At 41.1% G+C, this 16,863-nt stretch overlaps 1 protein-coding gene across 1 annotated transcript; it reads right to left on the bottom strand.

Annotated features, from left to right (window-relative positions):
* Nucleotides 1–9,265: 9,265 nt before the first annotated feature.
* c9h1orf52 (chromosome 9 C1orf52 homolog) lies at nt 9,266–13,090 on the bottom strand. Its single transcript, XM_053430238.1, has 3 exons — nt 12,660–13,090; nt 11,691–11,904; nt 9,266–11,378 (listed from the first exon to the last, which is right to left on the bottom strand). The coding sequence occupies exons 1-3, from the start codon at nt 12,954–12,956 to the stop codon at nt 11,224–11,226; spliced, it is 666 nt and encodes a 221-aa protein (XP_053286213.1). The 5' UTR covers nt 12,957–13,090; the 3' UTR covers nt 9,266–11,223.
* Between the last annotated feature and the right edge of the window lie 3,773 nt (nt 13,091–16,863).

Below are 16,863 nucleotides of genomic sequence, written 5' to 3'. Positions count from 1 at the left end.
CATTTGGAATATTTCCCTGGATCAAAGTTCAGGAACCCTGCACATTTTTTCATATTTGCTGAAAATTGCATGCGTGCTTCTTCAACATAAACTTTAAACCGAGTTTGACATGAAATGATTTAAAGCTGCAGCTGTAAATTTCATTTCATGTGTTTTGAAAGTACAGAATAGAAATGGTTTTATTAAATAGCTTGTTTTGTGCAGCAGTCCCAAAACCCAGACAGTTTAAAATCACATAAGAAAGTCAGCAAATATAAATGAGAATATGGAACAAGAGGAAATGTGAAGCCTCATAAATGTGTTTACTACTTGAATTAATTCCAGATTAACCTTCTGTGGATCAACTAATCAACTGATTGACTGATATTTACAGCTCAACTTTACACTTTTACACTAAGATATGAATAAGAGGAGCTTGCCAAGATGTGTTAATCATCCTTATTAAAGATATATATAATATATCTATTGTTTACATTAATAAGATATTCACCAAGTCTAATTCCAATCAACTTGGTACATAAAGCATCATTATATATATTATATATGATGCGTAAGCAGGTAATAATTGTTGAGGAACCAAAAGTTGAGTCAATGAAATGTAAAGGAGCACATCTATAGAGTATGACAGGTAAATAAATCAATGTTTATAAAGGATGCTTTAAAAGTAGAGTCTTACACCCAGGATAAGAGTGTTGAGTCTTGAATCTTGAATCTTGAATCTTGAATCTTGAGGTCTGGATGATTTTACGTGAGCGCTCCGGCTCCTCCATTGAAATTCAACACACATTTGTCCCTGAAATGTGGATTCAATTCAGTTGGAGAGCGCCGAGCCCAGACTTCAAATCACCACCTTCTCTGGTGGCTTCGAAGCCATTTCAGAAAACAGCAGCTGGAAAACAACTCTGCTCTCAGGGGGAAAACGTGTTTGACCCTCTGCAGGAACAAGAGAAAGGAAGACATGTGTGTCTCAGCGAGAAACAATGATGAGGACGGCGATAACCTCTCAGCTCTGAATGGTTTGTTACCTCTTTAACAAATGAGCAGAATCCTGTAAGTCAGGAGGGATTTGTCTGTCGTATTCATTACTACACACACACGAATGCTATTTTTTATGCACCGACCCAAAAGCCTCCATCGTGATGGATCGCGGCCAATTATTGGGGTGACTCTTTTATCTGAAGTGTATCTTGAGGAATCCTCACCTCTCTGACCTGGCGTCTAACCCCTGTCCCCACTCACAGCACAGTCCGTGGGCCTGAGAGGGAATGAAACATACTTCACTTGAACCTTAAGCCATTTGTTTGCTGTTGCCTCTGCAAGGAATGTGCAAGAGGATGAGCTGCTGAAAAGCTGCAGTGGGTGTGTGAGTGCACACGCGCTCTGTGTGCCTCCCACACACACACAGTCACACACTCACACACATACACACACAGGCTTGTGCAGCTTTCCTTATTAGGACTTTGCATTGCCTTCCAGTTATTGTGGACAGCGAAACCTTATCCCACCTAGTTGCTACTTACCTAACCCTTAACCTGCATTAACCTTAACCTTAAAACATGTCTTCACCTTAAAATGTTATGATTTACATTATAGGGACTTGCTATTTGTCCCATTAAGAAATACACAGATTTAGATCATCACAATATGAGTAATACCTGCTCCACACACACACACACACTCTCTCGGACACACACACACACACACACTCACTCACACATACACTTATCTCTGACTTTGACACTGACCAATTTACGTCTAACTCTGACCTCAACCTCGCCACAATCCACATCTTACCCCTGACCTTAACCAGCACCTCAGAAATGATGATTTGCCTCATCATGACCGGGTTGTGATCCTTATGAGGAGGAGGCAACAAAAACACACACACACACACACACACACACACACACACACACACACACCTATTTCCACCTTAACTATAGTTAATACTTTCTTTAACCCTAACTCATAAGTCATAATTATTCACTTTAAAATGTTATGATAACATGATTGCTTCTTGTCCCCAAAAGGAAGATAAGTCCTAGGTCCCTACAATATGAGTAATACCTGCACCACACACACACACACACACACACACACACGTTAGTACTTCTTCTTAGTGAGGACACGCATTGACATAATGCATTCCCTAGCCCCCCAACTGAACCCTGACGATCCAAACTTAACGTCTAACCCTACTAACCTGAACCTAATTCTAACCCTAACCCTAACCCTAAACCCAAACAGTCCATTAAAGGTGGGTCACAAAGTGAGGACGGTACAAAATGTCCTTACTCTCCCAAAATGTCCTCAATCCGTAGGTTGTAGGCTTCAAGTGGTCCTCACAAAGATAGCTGAACAAGAGCACACACACACACACTCAAACTTAATCGGAATCCATTATAACACTTCTGGCATAACTGTGTCTGTGTTTTCTAAAGTCTACCCGTGATTGAGGGCATTTATTGTCAGGGCCATTCATCCACAGGGCCCCAATGTGCCACATTCACCCCCCCTCCACCAGCGCCACCCACCTCCACCTCCACTCCCCTCAGTAAAACATGATAAGCATCTGTTATTGCTCTGCAGGAGCCGTGTAGGCCCTGACGCCTCGGCCTGCCTCCGCGACTGACTGACTAGACCCTGTCTGGGCAGTTATTTACAGGTCAAAACCTGCAGGCTGAATAGTGAGCATTTGTGTGCGAAAGAGAGAAAAATGGAGAGGGGGGTGAGGAGGGTGCGAGTGTCGGGGGGAAAAGACGTATAATACACCGGGATGGACACAAACCTGCAGGTTGGAGAAGGACTGTGCAGTCGCTCAACACACATCCACAGGGCAGCAGCGACATCTCTTTCTCTCGACCAACAACAATAAATCAGTGCAATTTTCATAGTGGAGATGCTTCACATGCCTGACGAGGAGATCTCGTCTCGTGATACCTCAGAGTACCTCAGGGTTACGCACGTGATGGATTGTTGTGTGTGTGGAAATAGAAACCTTGGCTGTGAGATTGCAGTGGAATGTAACTCGGTATATTTTATTTTATTCTCTGGACTGCTGAGGCAAATATGACATAAGTTTTATTATATTAAAATCTGATATAAAGTAGCTGGCTTAAGTTTGGAGCCAGCTACTTCATTTCAGATTTGTAAACACAAAAATGATGAGTTTTGTTATATTGAATACTTCACTCTTCAGGTATCTTGTGTCGGTACAAGATAGAAATACAAATATATGAATAACATAAAAAATCAATCTAACAATTTACCAGTGATTTTAAATGAATATAAACTCAGCAGTTGTCAGGAGTTGCTGACTCAAGGGAAAATGAGGAACGTTGTCCCCTCTTTACTTTCTCTTCCTTCTCTTTCCTCCACCAGTCACTTGTGCCCTTTGTGCAGGCAGTGGGCAGAACATCTGCTTAGCTGGCCTCCATTCAGGAGACCTGGCCGGAGAGTGCATGAGAAAGAGAACTGATTGTGTGCGTGTGTGTGTGACCAGGAGAGGGACAGAATGTATATGTGTGTGCACGTGAGGGTGTGTTGTGATATGGGGCTTTGCAGCTGTTGGGGCTCTCCTCCTGATGGCCGCCCATTGTTCCCTCTCTCTGTGTCTCTGACTCTCGGTCACAGACGCTTTATGGGCCTTCCCTCTTTTTTTTTCAGCGCACCGCAACTAAATTTATGTCCTTGCACACAAGCCTTTCTCAGGGTATAAATTAGGCTGGATGATCCCTGTCAGCGCAGCGTTGCCAAGAGCCTGGAGCTTTACGTTCCCCTGTCACATCATTGTCAAAGCCATTCACTCATATTTTACTACTGACCGAGAAAAACCAAAAACCTCAATGGGCACCACTGCATTTATATCCACACCAGTGTCATGTTAAAGATGTGAGAGTTAGTTTTATTTAAAAGAAGCACTTAATATTATATTTCTTGATCATTTTCATACAGGGGAAAACATAGTTATATCCCAAGAAGTTAATCCTCATCACAGTTTAAAAGCCATTCAGACACTAAAACTGTTCAGCTAAACAGTTCAAGTTAATTTAAGCTGTTCATTAACACAAAACAGTGTAATTAAAGGAATAATTCAACATCTGCAGGAACATAGATTGTTTATAAAGACAGATGACAGAAAAGAAGCCAAAATATCCTGGTTACGAAAGCGGCCATCTTGTGCCAATGACGCCATTTGGAGCCGGGGGACCACTGCGTCACCTGACCAATCCTGCTCAATCATGACATTTCATTACGTTTTACTATAATCTATGTCCCCTCAACTAACATGGAGGAAGTGAGGTTTATGAGCCTTACTGCAGCCAGCCACAAAGGTGTGAGCAAGACACTTTGGCTTCACTTTTAGGAGCCGTCATGTCATCCATCTTTAAATACGAAAAACAGTCGAGCACATACGTAAGATTCAAAATTTTGAGTTTGCTCTGATTAAAAATTACTAAATATAACCTCTTAATTTGTGAGTTTTAAAGGAGCTGCTTAGCTCGATATCAAACTAAATGTATTTCAAGTGCGCTAGGGACAATTATATTAAACTTATATAATATCATAAAAACACCATAAAATAACCTTACTATACTATAAGTCAATATCTGAATTTAATGTTTGATTTTGTGCATGTAAACATCAAACCCGATAAGTTCTTATCTCCTGAGAGATAAACCTGAGCCGGATAGTGGGATGTTAACCTAAATACCCTGTTTGCTCATGTCGGCTCAAACATCTGTGGCTGTTGTATGAAGGTTCAGAGCAAAATTAAAACCAAACATGGCCTTTGTTTGCTGTGGCAGCAGGAAACAAAGCAGCTGTGCAGACCTGGTATTAACCTGGTGTTTACCTATTTGAACAAAACAGAAAGTCAACACAAGACCGTCAGGGTTAACATTGTGGAAACGGCTACAAATGAAACATAGTATAGGAAACACAGAAAGGTGTAAAAATATTTTCATATCATTATGAAACTGTAGGTCAGAGGACGTGGACACATTCATGTTCGAACAACAAACCTCTGAAAGGGATCCGATCTCAGACACGTCCTCAATGCGTCTTGAGTGAGTTCACATGTGAACTTAGAGATGTCCACTTCAGATTGGATCTACTCAGGGTTGATGTTCACACCAGGTCTGAAGAACCTGTGAAGCAAACAAAGTGACTCAGAGAAGTTCAGTCAGAGCAGAGTCATTATAACTAATTCATTCCTGGCTTTAGAATGATGTTGAACCTTACTACTGCTATTTATTCATTTTTACTTTTTGTTAACTTTAAGACTCTTTTCCAGGAAAGACAGAGTTCACACATAAGATAAATATATTGTGCTATTTTCTTTTTTTTACATATTGTTCCCATCGGAACATAAAGACTATTTAGAGAGAGTATACTGAACATTCACAATTTTCAAAATAAATAACATTTATATTTATAAATGTTTATATATATCTATGTGATATTGTTTTATCTATTTTTTATCTTTCAATTATCAAATTTTTATATCAAAAATATCCAAGACTATAAACCAACCCTGACCAAGCCAAATAATTTTCTGTAAATCGACTTGCTGCCTCAGTCAGGGGCAAAAATGACTCGAGTTGGATTAATTAGAAACAAAAACCTTCACTGAGGAGGATCTGTGTCTCTGTGTCTCTGTGTCTGTGTGTCTGTGTGTTTGTGTGTCTCTGTGTGTGTGTGTGTGTGTGTGTGTGTGTGTGTGTGTGTGTGTGTGTGTGTGTGTGTGTGTGTGTAAGCAGACTTACACAACTCACTGTACCCACTTCAGCCTGATTAGAGAAAAGCACAGAACAAGGGTCAAGATAACATAATTCACACAGATACTATCTCCAGGGTTACTGACCGGCAGCCTGGTTAGCCACACACACAAACACACACACACACACACACACACACACACACACACACACACACACACACACACACACACACACACACACTGTCTTTGTGTCTCCTCTGTATCCTTATCAACAACCTCTGATGTGTCCATCAGGACGTCAGACTGCTTGTCTCTTCTGTTCTCCATCATTTCTTAACGTCCCTGTCCCCTAACGCTGTCGTTATGTAATCAGGAGGAAAATGTTGTTTTACGAGTTTATCATAATGATTATACTGCCTGAATCAAAACTGAACCATCTCTGTGGATGATAATAAACTCACTTATTTATAGTTTTTAAGAAAATTACCAATCTGATAAGCCTATTATTTATAAAATACCTTGAAATACTTAGATTCCTATGAATTCTTTAAAAGAAATATAATTAATTCACATTTTGCTCAAGATTCTTACTTTAGAAACAACTTTCACCGTCTTGCTAAAAGCTTTCATCTCTGCAACATCCACTACTCATGGGTATTCAGCTCTTAAACTCACCCGAGGAGCGTTTTAATGGTTTGTGCACTTAGTTTAAGAAGGGAAATATTTTCCTAGCCAATAAGGGAACATGGTTACATCTTGGTTTTCTGTCTTTCTGGCAGTTCTGTGGCTCCAGCCATTGAAACTAATCAGCTTATGTAACATGCGTATACAAGCTGGTTCGGTGCAGGCAAAACTACAACTATGACGACAACTACCGCCCCAAAAAAACTCAACATTCAAACAGGAAATGTGTAAAAATTCTGCCAGAGATGAAACTTTTCATAAAATAAACAGATGTAACTAAATTAGAAATTCCTTGGAGGCGAGGGAGTGTAAAAATAAACTGTAATTGAAGATGTTTGGCTGCCATATGAATTTTTTTGTCGTGATACCGGCCGATGCACTTATTTTCTGAACGTCTGATGAAATGCCACAGATGTTCTTGGGTGGTATGGACCAATGGAAGTGGAATTTCCACTTCAAACATGGGGGGAACGTTTGGAAAAAATGCAGCTGCAATCAGTGGCCTGTACCACAATGTTACTGCAAATTACAATATTATGTTACTGCTCGACCACCGTTTGGAAAAAAAACCTCTCAGAGCTCAATATGGGACCGAGAGAGACTAACCTGTGGTTTATGAACCATGAGGCCGTGTGGAAACTTTGATCCCCCCCCCCTTTCTTCCAAAAGATGCAATTTCAACACACCAACAACACACGCTGATGATAACACACTGTTAACATGGCTCCAACCTGAAGTGAAAGCTGAAATGTCAGGTTACAGCAGCAGCCTGTTTGTCTCCAGGTTTTTCTCTTCTGCAGAACATCTGTTTCACGCGATCGGCCTGATTGTTGGTGTGAAGAGCGACTGTTTGCCTCCAGACAACATCCAGGGCCGACGGCAGGTTGGTCAACAAGTCAGACGAGGAGCTCACGTGGAACCAGGTTTCTCAACTGATGCAAGGATAGGTGAGATAATTCCATTCAAACTCTCAACAGCATCTGGATTTATTGATTTGAATTTGTATGCAGACATTCATGGCTCCAAAGACGATGACCCACACCGACTTTAGTGATTTGCGGATTCTTTCTTGTATCGCTAACATGAAGTTGACATTTCATCTTATTTCTAATATAGGGAGAACTTCCACTCTTGTGTTGGGGGAGTGCTAACGAGGTAAAGTCCTGAATGAATGGGAGTCACTGGCACTGAGGCTACAGAATGCAACTTTTATGATGTTTAATTTTTGTTTGCCTATTTTCTTTATGCGTTCGATTTGACGGGGAGGGGCCAAGTTTACATTCTTATTCTTTAGATGGTCACACGACTTCATTCACTTTCATTTGTTTCTCAGCACCATTGAAGAAGAGTAGCCTGTCAATAATGAATTGTAAATCCTTATCTGACCAGTCAGCATGCATTAGCAGAATGCTAGTAAGATGTAGGCAACATCGGCATAATGAAGGGATATTTATTTTATCATTTCATTTCTGATTGTTTTGCTACAATTAAGATAAAATGTGGCTTTTTTTTATCAGTTAGCTTCACTCATCCAATCAATTCATTCATTTCTACCTTGTGACTGTCCTCCGGGTAAATTGCAGCAAATTTTGGTAAAACACCTAAACAATAGGTGGACGGGCTATAGAGATATAGCCCGTAGAGGATGAAATTGTTGAGACCTTTTTTTAAGTCGCTAGTATGAAAGTTTCTCAGATTTTCAACGAGCACCATCTCCAGCTCCAAACTCCCACTGCTTCAATATTTCAGGTTATCAGACAATAAACCTGCAAAGTTAATGACTAGTGTTAATTAACATGTTACCTGAACAAAGATGTTGAACCTGGTAAATATCACTGGCTAATAACATAGTGAACATGTTAGCATGGCTGCAGACTGCATCTTGTAAAAGAGGAGAGAACATGAACCGCCTCCCCTGACACAGCACCAGAAAACAGCCACAGTTACATTTACATACTAGCTGCGACTTTTCGTCCCGACTGTGTGAAAAAGTCGTAAGTCAGAAAGTAGCAGCTGTAGGCAGCCAGCGCGGCTGAATCCCTGAATACTCAATGGCCATTAGGAGGTCTTGACCTTCCAGTAAATGTGTCACGGTGATAAACGGCTCCTGTGACGGACTCGTGAGTTATTGGCAAGACTCTTTTCAATTTGGTTAATGAGTCGCAATTGTTCTGATCCACCAGTGAAATCTTAACCGTGACATTTTGTTTTGAGAATTCTTATGAATCAATATTGATCTGAGCTATTTTGTGTAACAACGATCTAACGCAAGACTGAGATGTTTTCTCATGAATGAAGATAAGGTCTCTACCTCCGTTAACACAATATCAACAACACAAAGAGGCTTCAAAAACTAAGCTGGAATAGTTTTTCACACAATTCCAAGGAGAGGTGATTTTTTACAAAACACACATTTTCTGGGAAATCTGCGGTTGCAGGACTGACGGGCAGATGTCTTGAACTCTGACGGACGTGACCCAGCTGCTCGGCGCAGAGAGGGGAGTCATTTGTTCGTAAATATGGTCGATAACATCGGTCGGCTGCTGCTGTTGTGCAGGAGCAGGTACGCACTTCAGACAAGAACAGGCACATACCTGGAGGCCGGAATTTTATCAGAAGCATATTTACCACTATTTCATGTCAGGCCGTGCTGACAGATAGGCTGGGAGTTCCTCTGATCACTAAACGCCTGCAAAGTGCAAAGGGATTTTTTCCGAAAATGATTATATTTGCTCCAGTGGACGGAGAAATTGTGTTATCTCATCTCGGGATTATGACAATAAGCAATTAAAATAATTTTCATACCTGGTTTATAGTGAATGTGCTTGACAGTGGACTAAAAGATACTTTTAAAAGACAGACATTAAAATATCTTTTATTGCCTATGTGGTTTTTGATGAACAATATCTCACTGAAAACAAAACTATAAAATTCTCCATATTCAACAGTTTACACAAAATAAGAAGACTCGTGGGCAGAGACATAAAAACAGTACAGTATTACAATAACCCTCCGTATTAATACCAAATATATACGAAGCTGATTTTCATTTATTTCTTCAGATCACATGTAAAGTGTTGTGTGTAATACAAGCTACACGAGACTGAACAAACAGTCAGAATGCATCGAGTATCTCAAGAGAACTGAGATGAGACAAACTTCCAAATCGAAGATCGTCACTCCCTTCGTCAGAATTCCACTTTTTTCACACAGACCCTGGTTGTGATTTCAACATTTAAACCAAAGTGCAGCAGAATTCATCTCTAACGTGAAGGGAGTGGATATTAAATCAGCTCAAGGACGCCACCTTGTGCCCATTAGCAGGAAGAACATGCGCTTCTAAAAATGAAAAGGTCTTATTTTTTTTACATTGAGGACATTTTGACACGTCACAGCAGAGAAACAAGGAACAAATAATAACATTAACAGAGGATGAATTTCCTTTTTTGGTTTCAAGGCCCTGGTATTATGATTTCAGACACACTGTCATGATCCACTTAAACACAACACAGTCATTAGTTATTATAATAATATCAACTCTGCATTTCCTCCTGTGACAAGTCAACATGTCTGCAGTGCAAAAAATGACAATTTCCACATATTTACAGTCATTTCACTCACATTTCTAAAAGGAAAGTCACTGCATCAACACAACACAAGCACGGTCAGAGTTCAGTGGTGGATACTCTGCATAATACAAGACAACTCACAGGCAAAGTGAAACCACCACAGCAACGTCATTGTTTAAGTCATTAAATAGCAAAGACACAAAGCCTACATGACCACACTGAAGTTTGAATGTATCACAGCAGGAGGGCCGAACGCCTCATTCTGAGGACAACTGAGGTGTTTCACTTTTTACTTCTGGCGTTTCCATTTTGGGACGAGAGCAAAATCGGACAAAACTAAACAAGTCAAATTTCACCCTGTAATGTAAATGACGCTTTCTGAAGTAAAGCGAAGTAAAGCTGTATGAGATGATATCCCTTGTTTCAAGTTGCGTTCAGACACTCACTCAACTCCGGATAATCCCCTAAGATTATCCAGAGGGAATGTGCGCAAGAACACGAATGTCTGAGTCAGTTGCTGCATTCATTCTCTGGAGTGGATGTCTGTTAGAATACAGCAATAGATTGTCTGGAGGATTCACCGCGAGCGATCGGACGAGTTGAGGACGTTTATAACGAAGGACAAACACAAAACTGACAAAACACAAAGATACAAATATCTCAGGAAGAAAAAGAGACTTGGAAAGACAACAGGATTCCGAAGCTTTTGTTGGTAAGTGTGTCGATGTGGTGCAAACCAAAGAACATGATCTCTACAGCGGAAAGTTGACATTACAGAGATGTTCCAGCAGAACCTCCTGCTGCTGTGTTTGTGTGTGAAAGGTGAACTCAGGAGAAAGTCCGGACCCAATAGTTTGGACGTTTTCCAGAGTTCATGTCTGAAAACGGCTTCAGTGTCTCTGGAAGAGAGTCGGGAAGTATACTCTCGTCAAAAATTTAAAAACAACAGTAAAACACCGGAATTTACCTTTAAATATTTGGAAAACAGTTACAGGGATTTACCGTAATCTAAGATCTTAGGTTGAGATTTCTGCAGTGAGACTTTCCTAAACTCTTGTTTATCCTAAAATCCCACGGATATAAAGCTTTTCTTTCAAATGAGCTGCCACGCACTTGAAAACAAAACAACATACTATAATATTGCAAAATAGTAAAACGTCCGCTTCCTACTTGACCACTTTGCTAATGTTGGTGAATGTTCTCTGCAGAGATTAAATCACGGTGCCCTGTTGCCGGCAGCCTGGGGTCTCAGTCGATATTTTGCCTGAGGATCCTTTTCTCTTCCTCAACGAAGTTCTTGTCTGAGGTGGCTTGACCCATGTCCCTCTTCCTCTTCTCTTTCTGCTTGAAGGTCTCCACTCGCCTCTTCTTGGCAGAGGCGCCTGCTAGGTCTGGGTCCTCATCTACAAATCAGAAGGACATCGTGGTATTTACAAATAAAAATGGATAATAGCAACAGAGAAAGTGCTTATAAGTCTTATTTGGGGGATTTTTTTTGTTTCTGTTGGATGTGTGGAGGACTGAAGCTGGAGTTGTGTTTAGCTTTTGGTACCTTTCAGGTCATACTGAGGTTTGAATTGGCAAAGGGCTCATGCAAAGACCTCTCAATAATATGTCCACATTTATCGAAATCACCAAGGAGTATGTTAGTGTGCTGACCTACTATCAGAGACCTGGTGGGATAGTATCTGGGAGAGCTAAGTGTTAATTCTGACCTGAGTCTGATGGCTGCTGCTCCTCTGTTGGTAAGAATTGGGCGTTGCCGGTGAAAGGCTGTGGCGCGTCCTCCCCGTTGTCTTCGTACACGTTGGACCACTTTATGGCCATGTCCATTCCCGGAGGAGGTCCCTTCTTCTTCTCTGGCTCTGCAGCGTAGCTGTCAGGAGGCGGCACAGCGTTTGTCTTCCACGGCTTGAACTGTCTGGCAGGCTTCAGGTCACCGAGAGAAAAGGTAGAGTGTGGAAAGAAAAGGTTCAGAAAAGGTACAAACCAACAACTGAGCTGGTCTTTGGTGTGAGGGAAGTAAACATGCAGCATTGCTGAGTTACATATAAACATTTGTCCCTAACCTGTTTATTACAATATAGACAATAACACATTAGTCACAACTCTCATTAAAAAACTGGCAAATATTCAAATTGGCCCATCTCTGACCAGCTTAGTTTTAAATAGATAACGGGGGAAATAGTTTTAGAGCCAAATCTAACACAATTGAAGTAAAACACAACAGACAATAATATAAAATTTCTCCGTACTGGTCCTGAGGTCTCATCCCAGTGTCTGGAAGCACAGACATTCAAATTAAACTGCAAACCAGGTCATTTATAAAAAGTGTTTAGCCTGAATGGATTCTGCTCTGACACAGTTAACCTCTGAAACTCCAAAAGTGTTTTGTGGACTCGAACACTTCACCTCCTCCATCATAGTGGTGATGAGATAATGAGTGAATTTCCTTATTCTGGGTGAACTATCCCTTTATCCAAGGAGCTTATAGTGGGGGGGTCAGGGGGCCCATCAGCAGCTGTTTGCCCCTGGACCCCCACTGTCCAGAGGTAACTGTGACCGGATCAATCATGGAGTTAGTTATTAACATATGCTCATGCTGGTTATGAGCTGGTGTGACCCTCCACTCACTGCCCTGCACCCCCCCTGGACACATGTGGGTCTGCGGGGGCTCGACTCACCTCCTCCGGGGCTTTGACGCTCAGACTATCCCAGTCGATCTGCTTGTTCAGCGGGTTGTAGAGGAACGCGGGTTTGGACACGGAGCGGAACAGCTCGTCGGGTTTGGGCAGCGGAGCCCCGCCGGCCGCCCCTCTCCCTCCGCCGGGCTGCGACGACTCGGCTTCCCCGCCCGGAGCCTCGGTGCCCGGCTTCTTCTTCCTCCCGCCCCGCTCCTCCTCGTCCGAGTCGCTGCTGTCGCTCAGGTCGTCGTAGCTGGAAAAAAAGCCCAGAGAGCCCGAGGTCTTCTCCTCGGACATGACGCGGAGGTGAGATGTTCCGAAAGAGGAGAACTGGTTCACGGGAAAAACGACGAGAAGGAGAAAACAGCCTGATTCTATGGAGAAGGTGCCGCAGGATTTTACTCCATTTTGAATCAGCCTCCCAAACAGTCGTAAAGCAGAGGGAGACTGTCGTGACGACTGTCGTAAAGATTTGTATTATAGGAGCAGGCCATGTAAAAACCAACTTCATTTAAGACACCAGAATACTACAACTGTTATAACAAAAGTACTATTACTACTAACTACTACTATTACTGCTAATATTACTACTAGTATTATTACTACTGCTACTAGTACTAGTACTATTGTTACTTCTACTATTACTACTACTACTACCACCACCACTACTTCTATTATTATTACTAACACTACTTCTACTATTCGTACTACTACTACTACTAAACCACTACTACTATTAATACTACTACTAGTACTTCTACCATGTCATAGAGAAAACTCTTTTGCAGGATACACAGGATTGTGAGGAATCTTTTGCTGCTCATACTGAAGAACAACAGGCTCAGCTGATGAAAGGACCATGTTCCAATCATAAAACTTGAGAACACATCTTAGTGTTGTCTTCAAAGCATCTGTCAGTCATGTCTTTTCTACTAGATACTAACTCATGTCTGCACAAGATAAGTATCTTGTTCCCGCTAGATAATTATGTTTTTCTCACTAGATAATTATCTTGTGCGCGCAAGATACAAATATCTCATTTTTTTGGGACTTCAGGGGCTCGGTACATACATGTAATAGATTACTCTTCAGTGGAAAAGGAGAGAGGTTGAGTGTGCAGTGTCAGTGCATCTATGAATGACAGACATATTGTAAAAGATGTCTGGTCTGAGCCCTGTCCCTCTGCTGAGCCATGAAGATCTGATGTCTCCTCATTCTCCGTTGTGTTCATGGTTGATTGTGTATCAGCTCAGTGCAGCAGCATGATCATTGGTTTGTGGATCATTTGGACACAAAGGAATGTTTGGAGTTTTTGGAAGACGCCCAAGGAAACAAATGTACGTACAACCTTTGACCACTAGAGGGCAATGTGGTATCACCAGTGAAACTAAAGGGGCCCAGAGGAAGTGATTTACCAAAAAAACAGCATGAGTGAAAATAAACAGGTTTGCAAATTTACTGCACATGAATAAACTGAATTTCTTTTGATAGCCAATAAATAGTCTCTAAAAGAACATAACTGTCTCTATATATTCACAATATTCAAAGTTTGTTTCCATGAAGCGTTGCAATACATCACATACCTCCTCACAAACATATTGACCAACTTAGGGACCCACTGCTCGTTCCTGCCACATCATGACTTCCAAATAATTAAAAGCTGTCAAGAAAACCAAAATTAAAAGCCTCTGTTGTTGTTTCTATTCAGACTGAGCAGGGCCAGCCTTTGCCCTCACATGAAGGTCAAACACAGAATAAAATGCACTGAAACATAAATCTATCAAATATACTTTTCCCAATTTCTCTCCGCCTGCTCGATAATAACAATACAGACGCTCCAGAGGAGGTGCTTTTGCATTTTTGGGTGAGCGTGAGGTCAAATCTGTGCAGAGATTTACAGGAAGTCCAGTCTGAACAGATCCTGTAGCTGAAGGTTAAGTTCACGTGCATGTGAAAGAAATATGGGGCGCAATTGTTTAAAAACGTGGGCCCACATTTAACCAGGACAAGCTGGTACTGCTCTGTAGTTATGAAAGATTGCTGACTGGCTGATTATACCTTTCTGCTTTAAAAAAGATGTCTGGAAACATAAATTAGTGTAAAACCGGGACGCGTGTGACGGCCGGGACGTACAGTATTTCATATTATTAAAACCCCTATTTATTGCCAGTGGAGTCTCTGCTCTGGTCACTGCACGTCAAGCTAAAAGGCCAATAGATTATATACAGAGATATTCTTGTTTTGACAGGGAGAACTCTGCTTCTTATGCAATGGTTTCACACTGTCTTGTTGTTGCTCTTTTTTGTCAATCGAAGCTGCAGAATCAATGAATCCTTCTATGAATCCTGCACCTTTGTGCAAAAGGGATTGAAAAACGTAACCTTCATGGAACCAAACCATCAGAAGAGGTTTCTCTTTCATCCTCGCTGCATTTAGCTCACTATCGTTGGGGAAATTAATCAAAAAGACGTCATACTCAATAGAAATAGATTAGAAAACCTAAAAGGTTTCATGAGGCGAAAGGGGTGAAAATCTTGTGATGCTACAGATAGATATAAAAAAGTATTTCCTGGATCTTCTTTAAATCTATCCTGTAGTTCTTTCTTATAAACCAACCAACAAACAAACTGAAAGGGGAAGAAAACATAAACTCCACGAACTCCATATCATATGTAACATATCAGATGCAATATTAACAACAATGTTAGTCCACAAATGCTATAATATTATTTGGAAAAATTAAGCCACGAGGTCCAGATACATTCAAATAGTCGAGTCAGCTTTAATCCTCAATTTGTTTCTGTATAAACAAAGATATGAAATTAATAAATTAATAAAAGCATTTTATTGTCATTTTGTTTATTTATGCTTCTTAAAACAAGTCAGAAAATCTGCTAATGTGCTAAAATAAATTGTTCAACTTTGACAAAATTTCCAGCGTTTCATCCAAATGAACCAGGATGTGACGTGTTAAGAAAATCTGGTTTTATTATAAGAAATAATTTTCACAAGTGATTATATTTTGTCCATGTCAGCTCTTTTGTTGGACTGCAGGAAACCTATAATGTTTTTCCTCCTGTATATTTCTCTTTATGTACATAGCCTTACATTGACAGATATACTGCTGAATAATAAACTGCATGGACAGCACCAGGCTCCATTTCCTCCCCCAGGAGCTGAGGACTTTCTGATGGATGCATGTTGGTTTTCTAATCATCTCCTGGGTTCTGGACCTCTTCATAAATGAAACAGAAACTGACTCTTCCCCTCGACTTCACTCTGGTTTCTTCGATCTCTGCAGAGTTCGACGCTGGTGTGAGAAATTCCCCATGGAGACAAAAAGCCACACCTCTCCATGTCTCTGTTTAATCCTCTGAAGCTGCTCATGATATCTCGGACGGCTTCATTTCATGCTCGGGCCTCAGATAGGAGCACATCTGTGACAGTGCACGTAGCAGCGGGGGTTTCGCTCATGTTTTAGAAGGTCGATGTTTTCTCTCTCTCTCTCTCTCTCTCTCTCTCTCTCTCTCTCTCTCTCTCTCTCTCTGTCTTGGTTGTTCTTGTTTTCCTAACTTGTGAAGGCAAATGTAGTGTTTCTGAGCGTTTTGGACTCTAATTGTAAAAATCCTGTTTACAATTGACATAATTAAACACATGGTCACCATCTTGAAGATGCCAGAGAACACCTGCAGGATGAAAACTAAGAAGAGGTCTGGTTATGTGCTCATAAAACACAGATGGACGTTGTGCTTTTTATTTTCACCAACAGATAATGATGTGGCCGAGGCATCCTCCTGATGTTACAGCCTCTTCGGGGTAAAATCCAGCTGTTGTCACAGAGATCCAGTCCTCTTTCATTCCTGGCTCTTTTATCTACATGTCCTCTGTAATTGGTTAAGGCTCCATAAGAGAAAAGGTAGACTGGACTGTAAAACAGTTAACAAGCACCTTAACCCCTAAACCACCCTTTCAGCTGAAAACCAATGTATACAAGGATTCACTGTTTTCAATCTGGATATTTTAGAGAAAAGAGTTAATTGAGTTATTATGCATAGTGACTGCCCTCTACTGGTTGAAACCTGCCTTTGCAAAGTGAATTTTGCTACCTGCTGATCTCATGGATTGAGTTACATGACAGAGACTGCCTCCACCCTCTCCTGCACAGACACCCAACTAAACAACCAAACAACAAACAAAACAACCA

Source organism: Pleuronectes platessa, chromosome 9 (assembly GCF_947347685.1).
Source record: "Pleuronectes platessa chromosome 9, fPlePla1.1, whole genome shotgun sequence".
Lineage (NCBI taxonomy): Eukaryota > Metazoa > Chordata > Actinopteri > Pleuronectiformes > Pleuronectidae > Pleuronectes > Pleuronectes platessa.
This window is presented reverse-complemented; position numbering and strand designations above follow the sequence as displayed.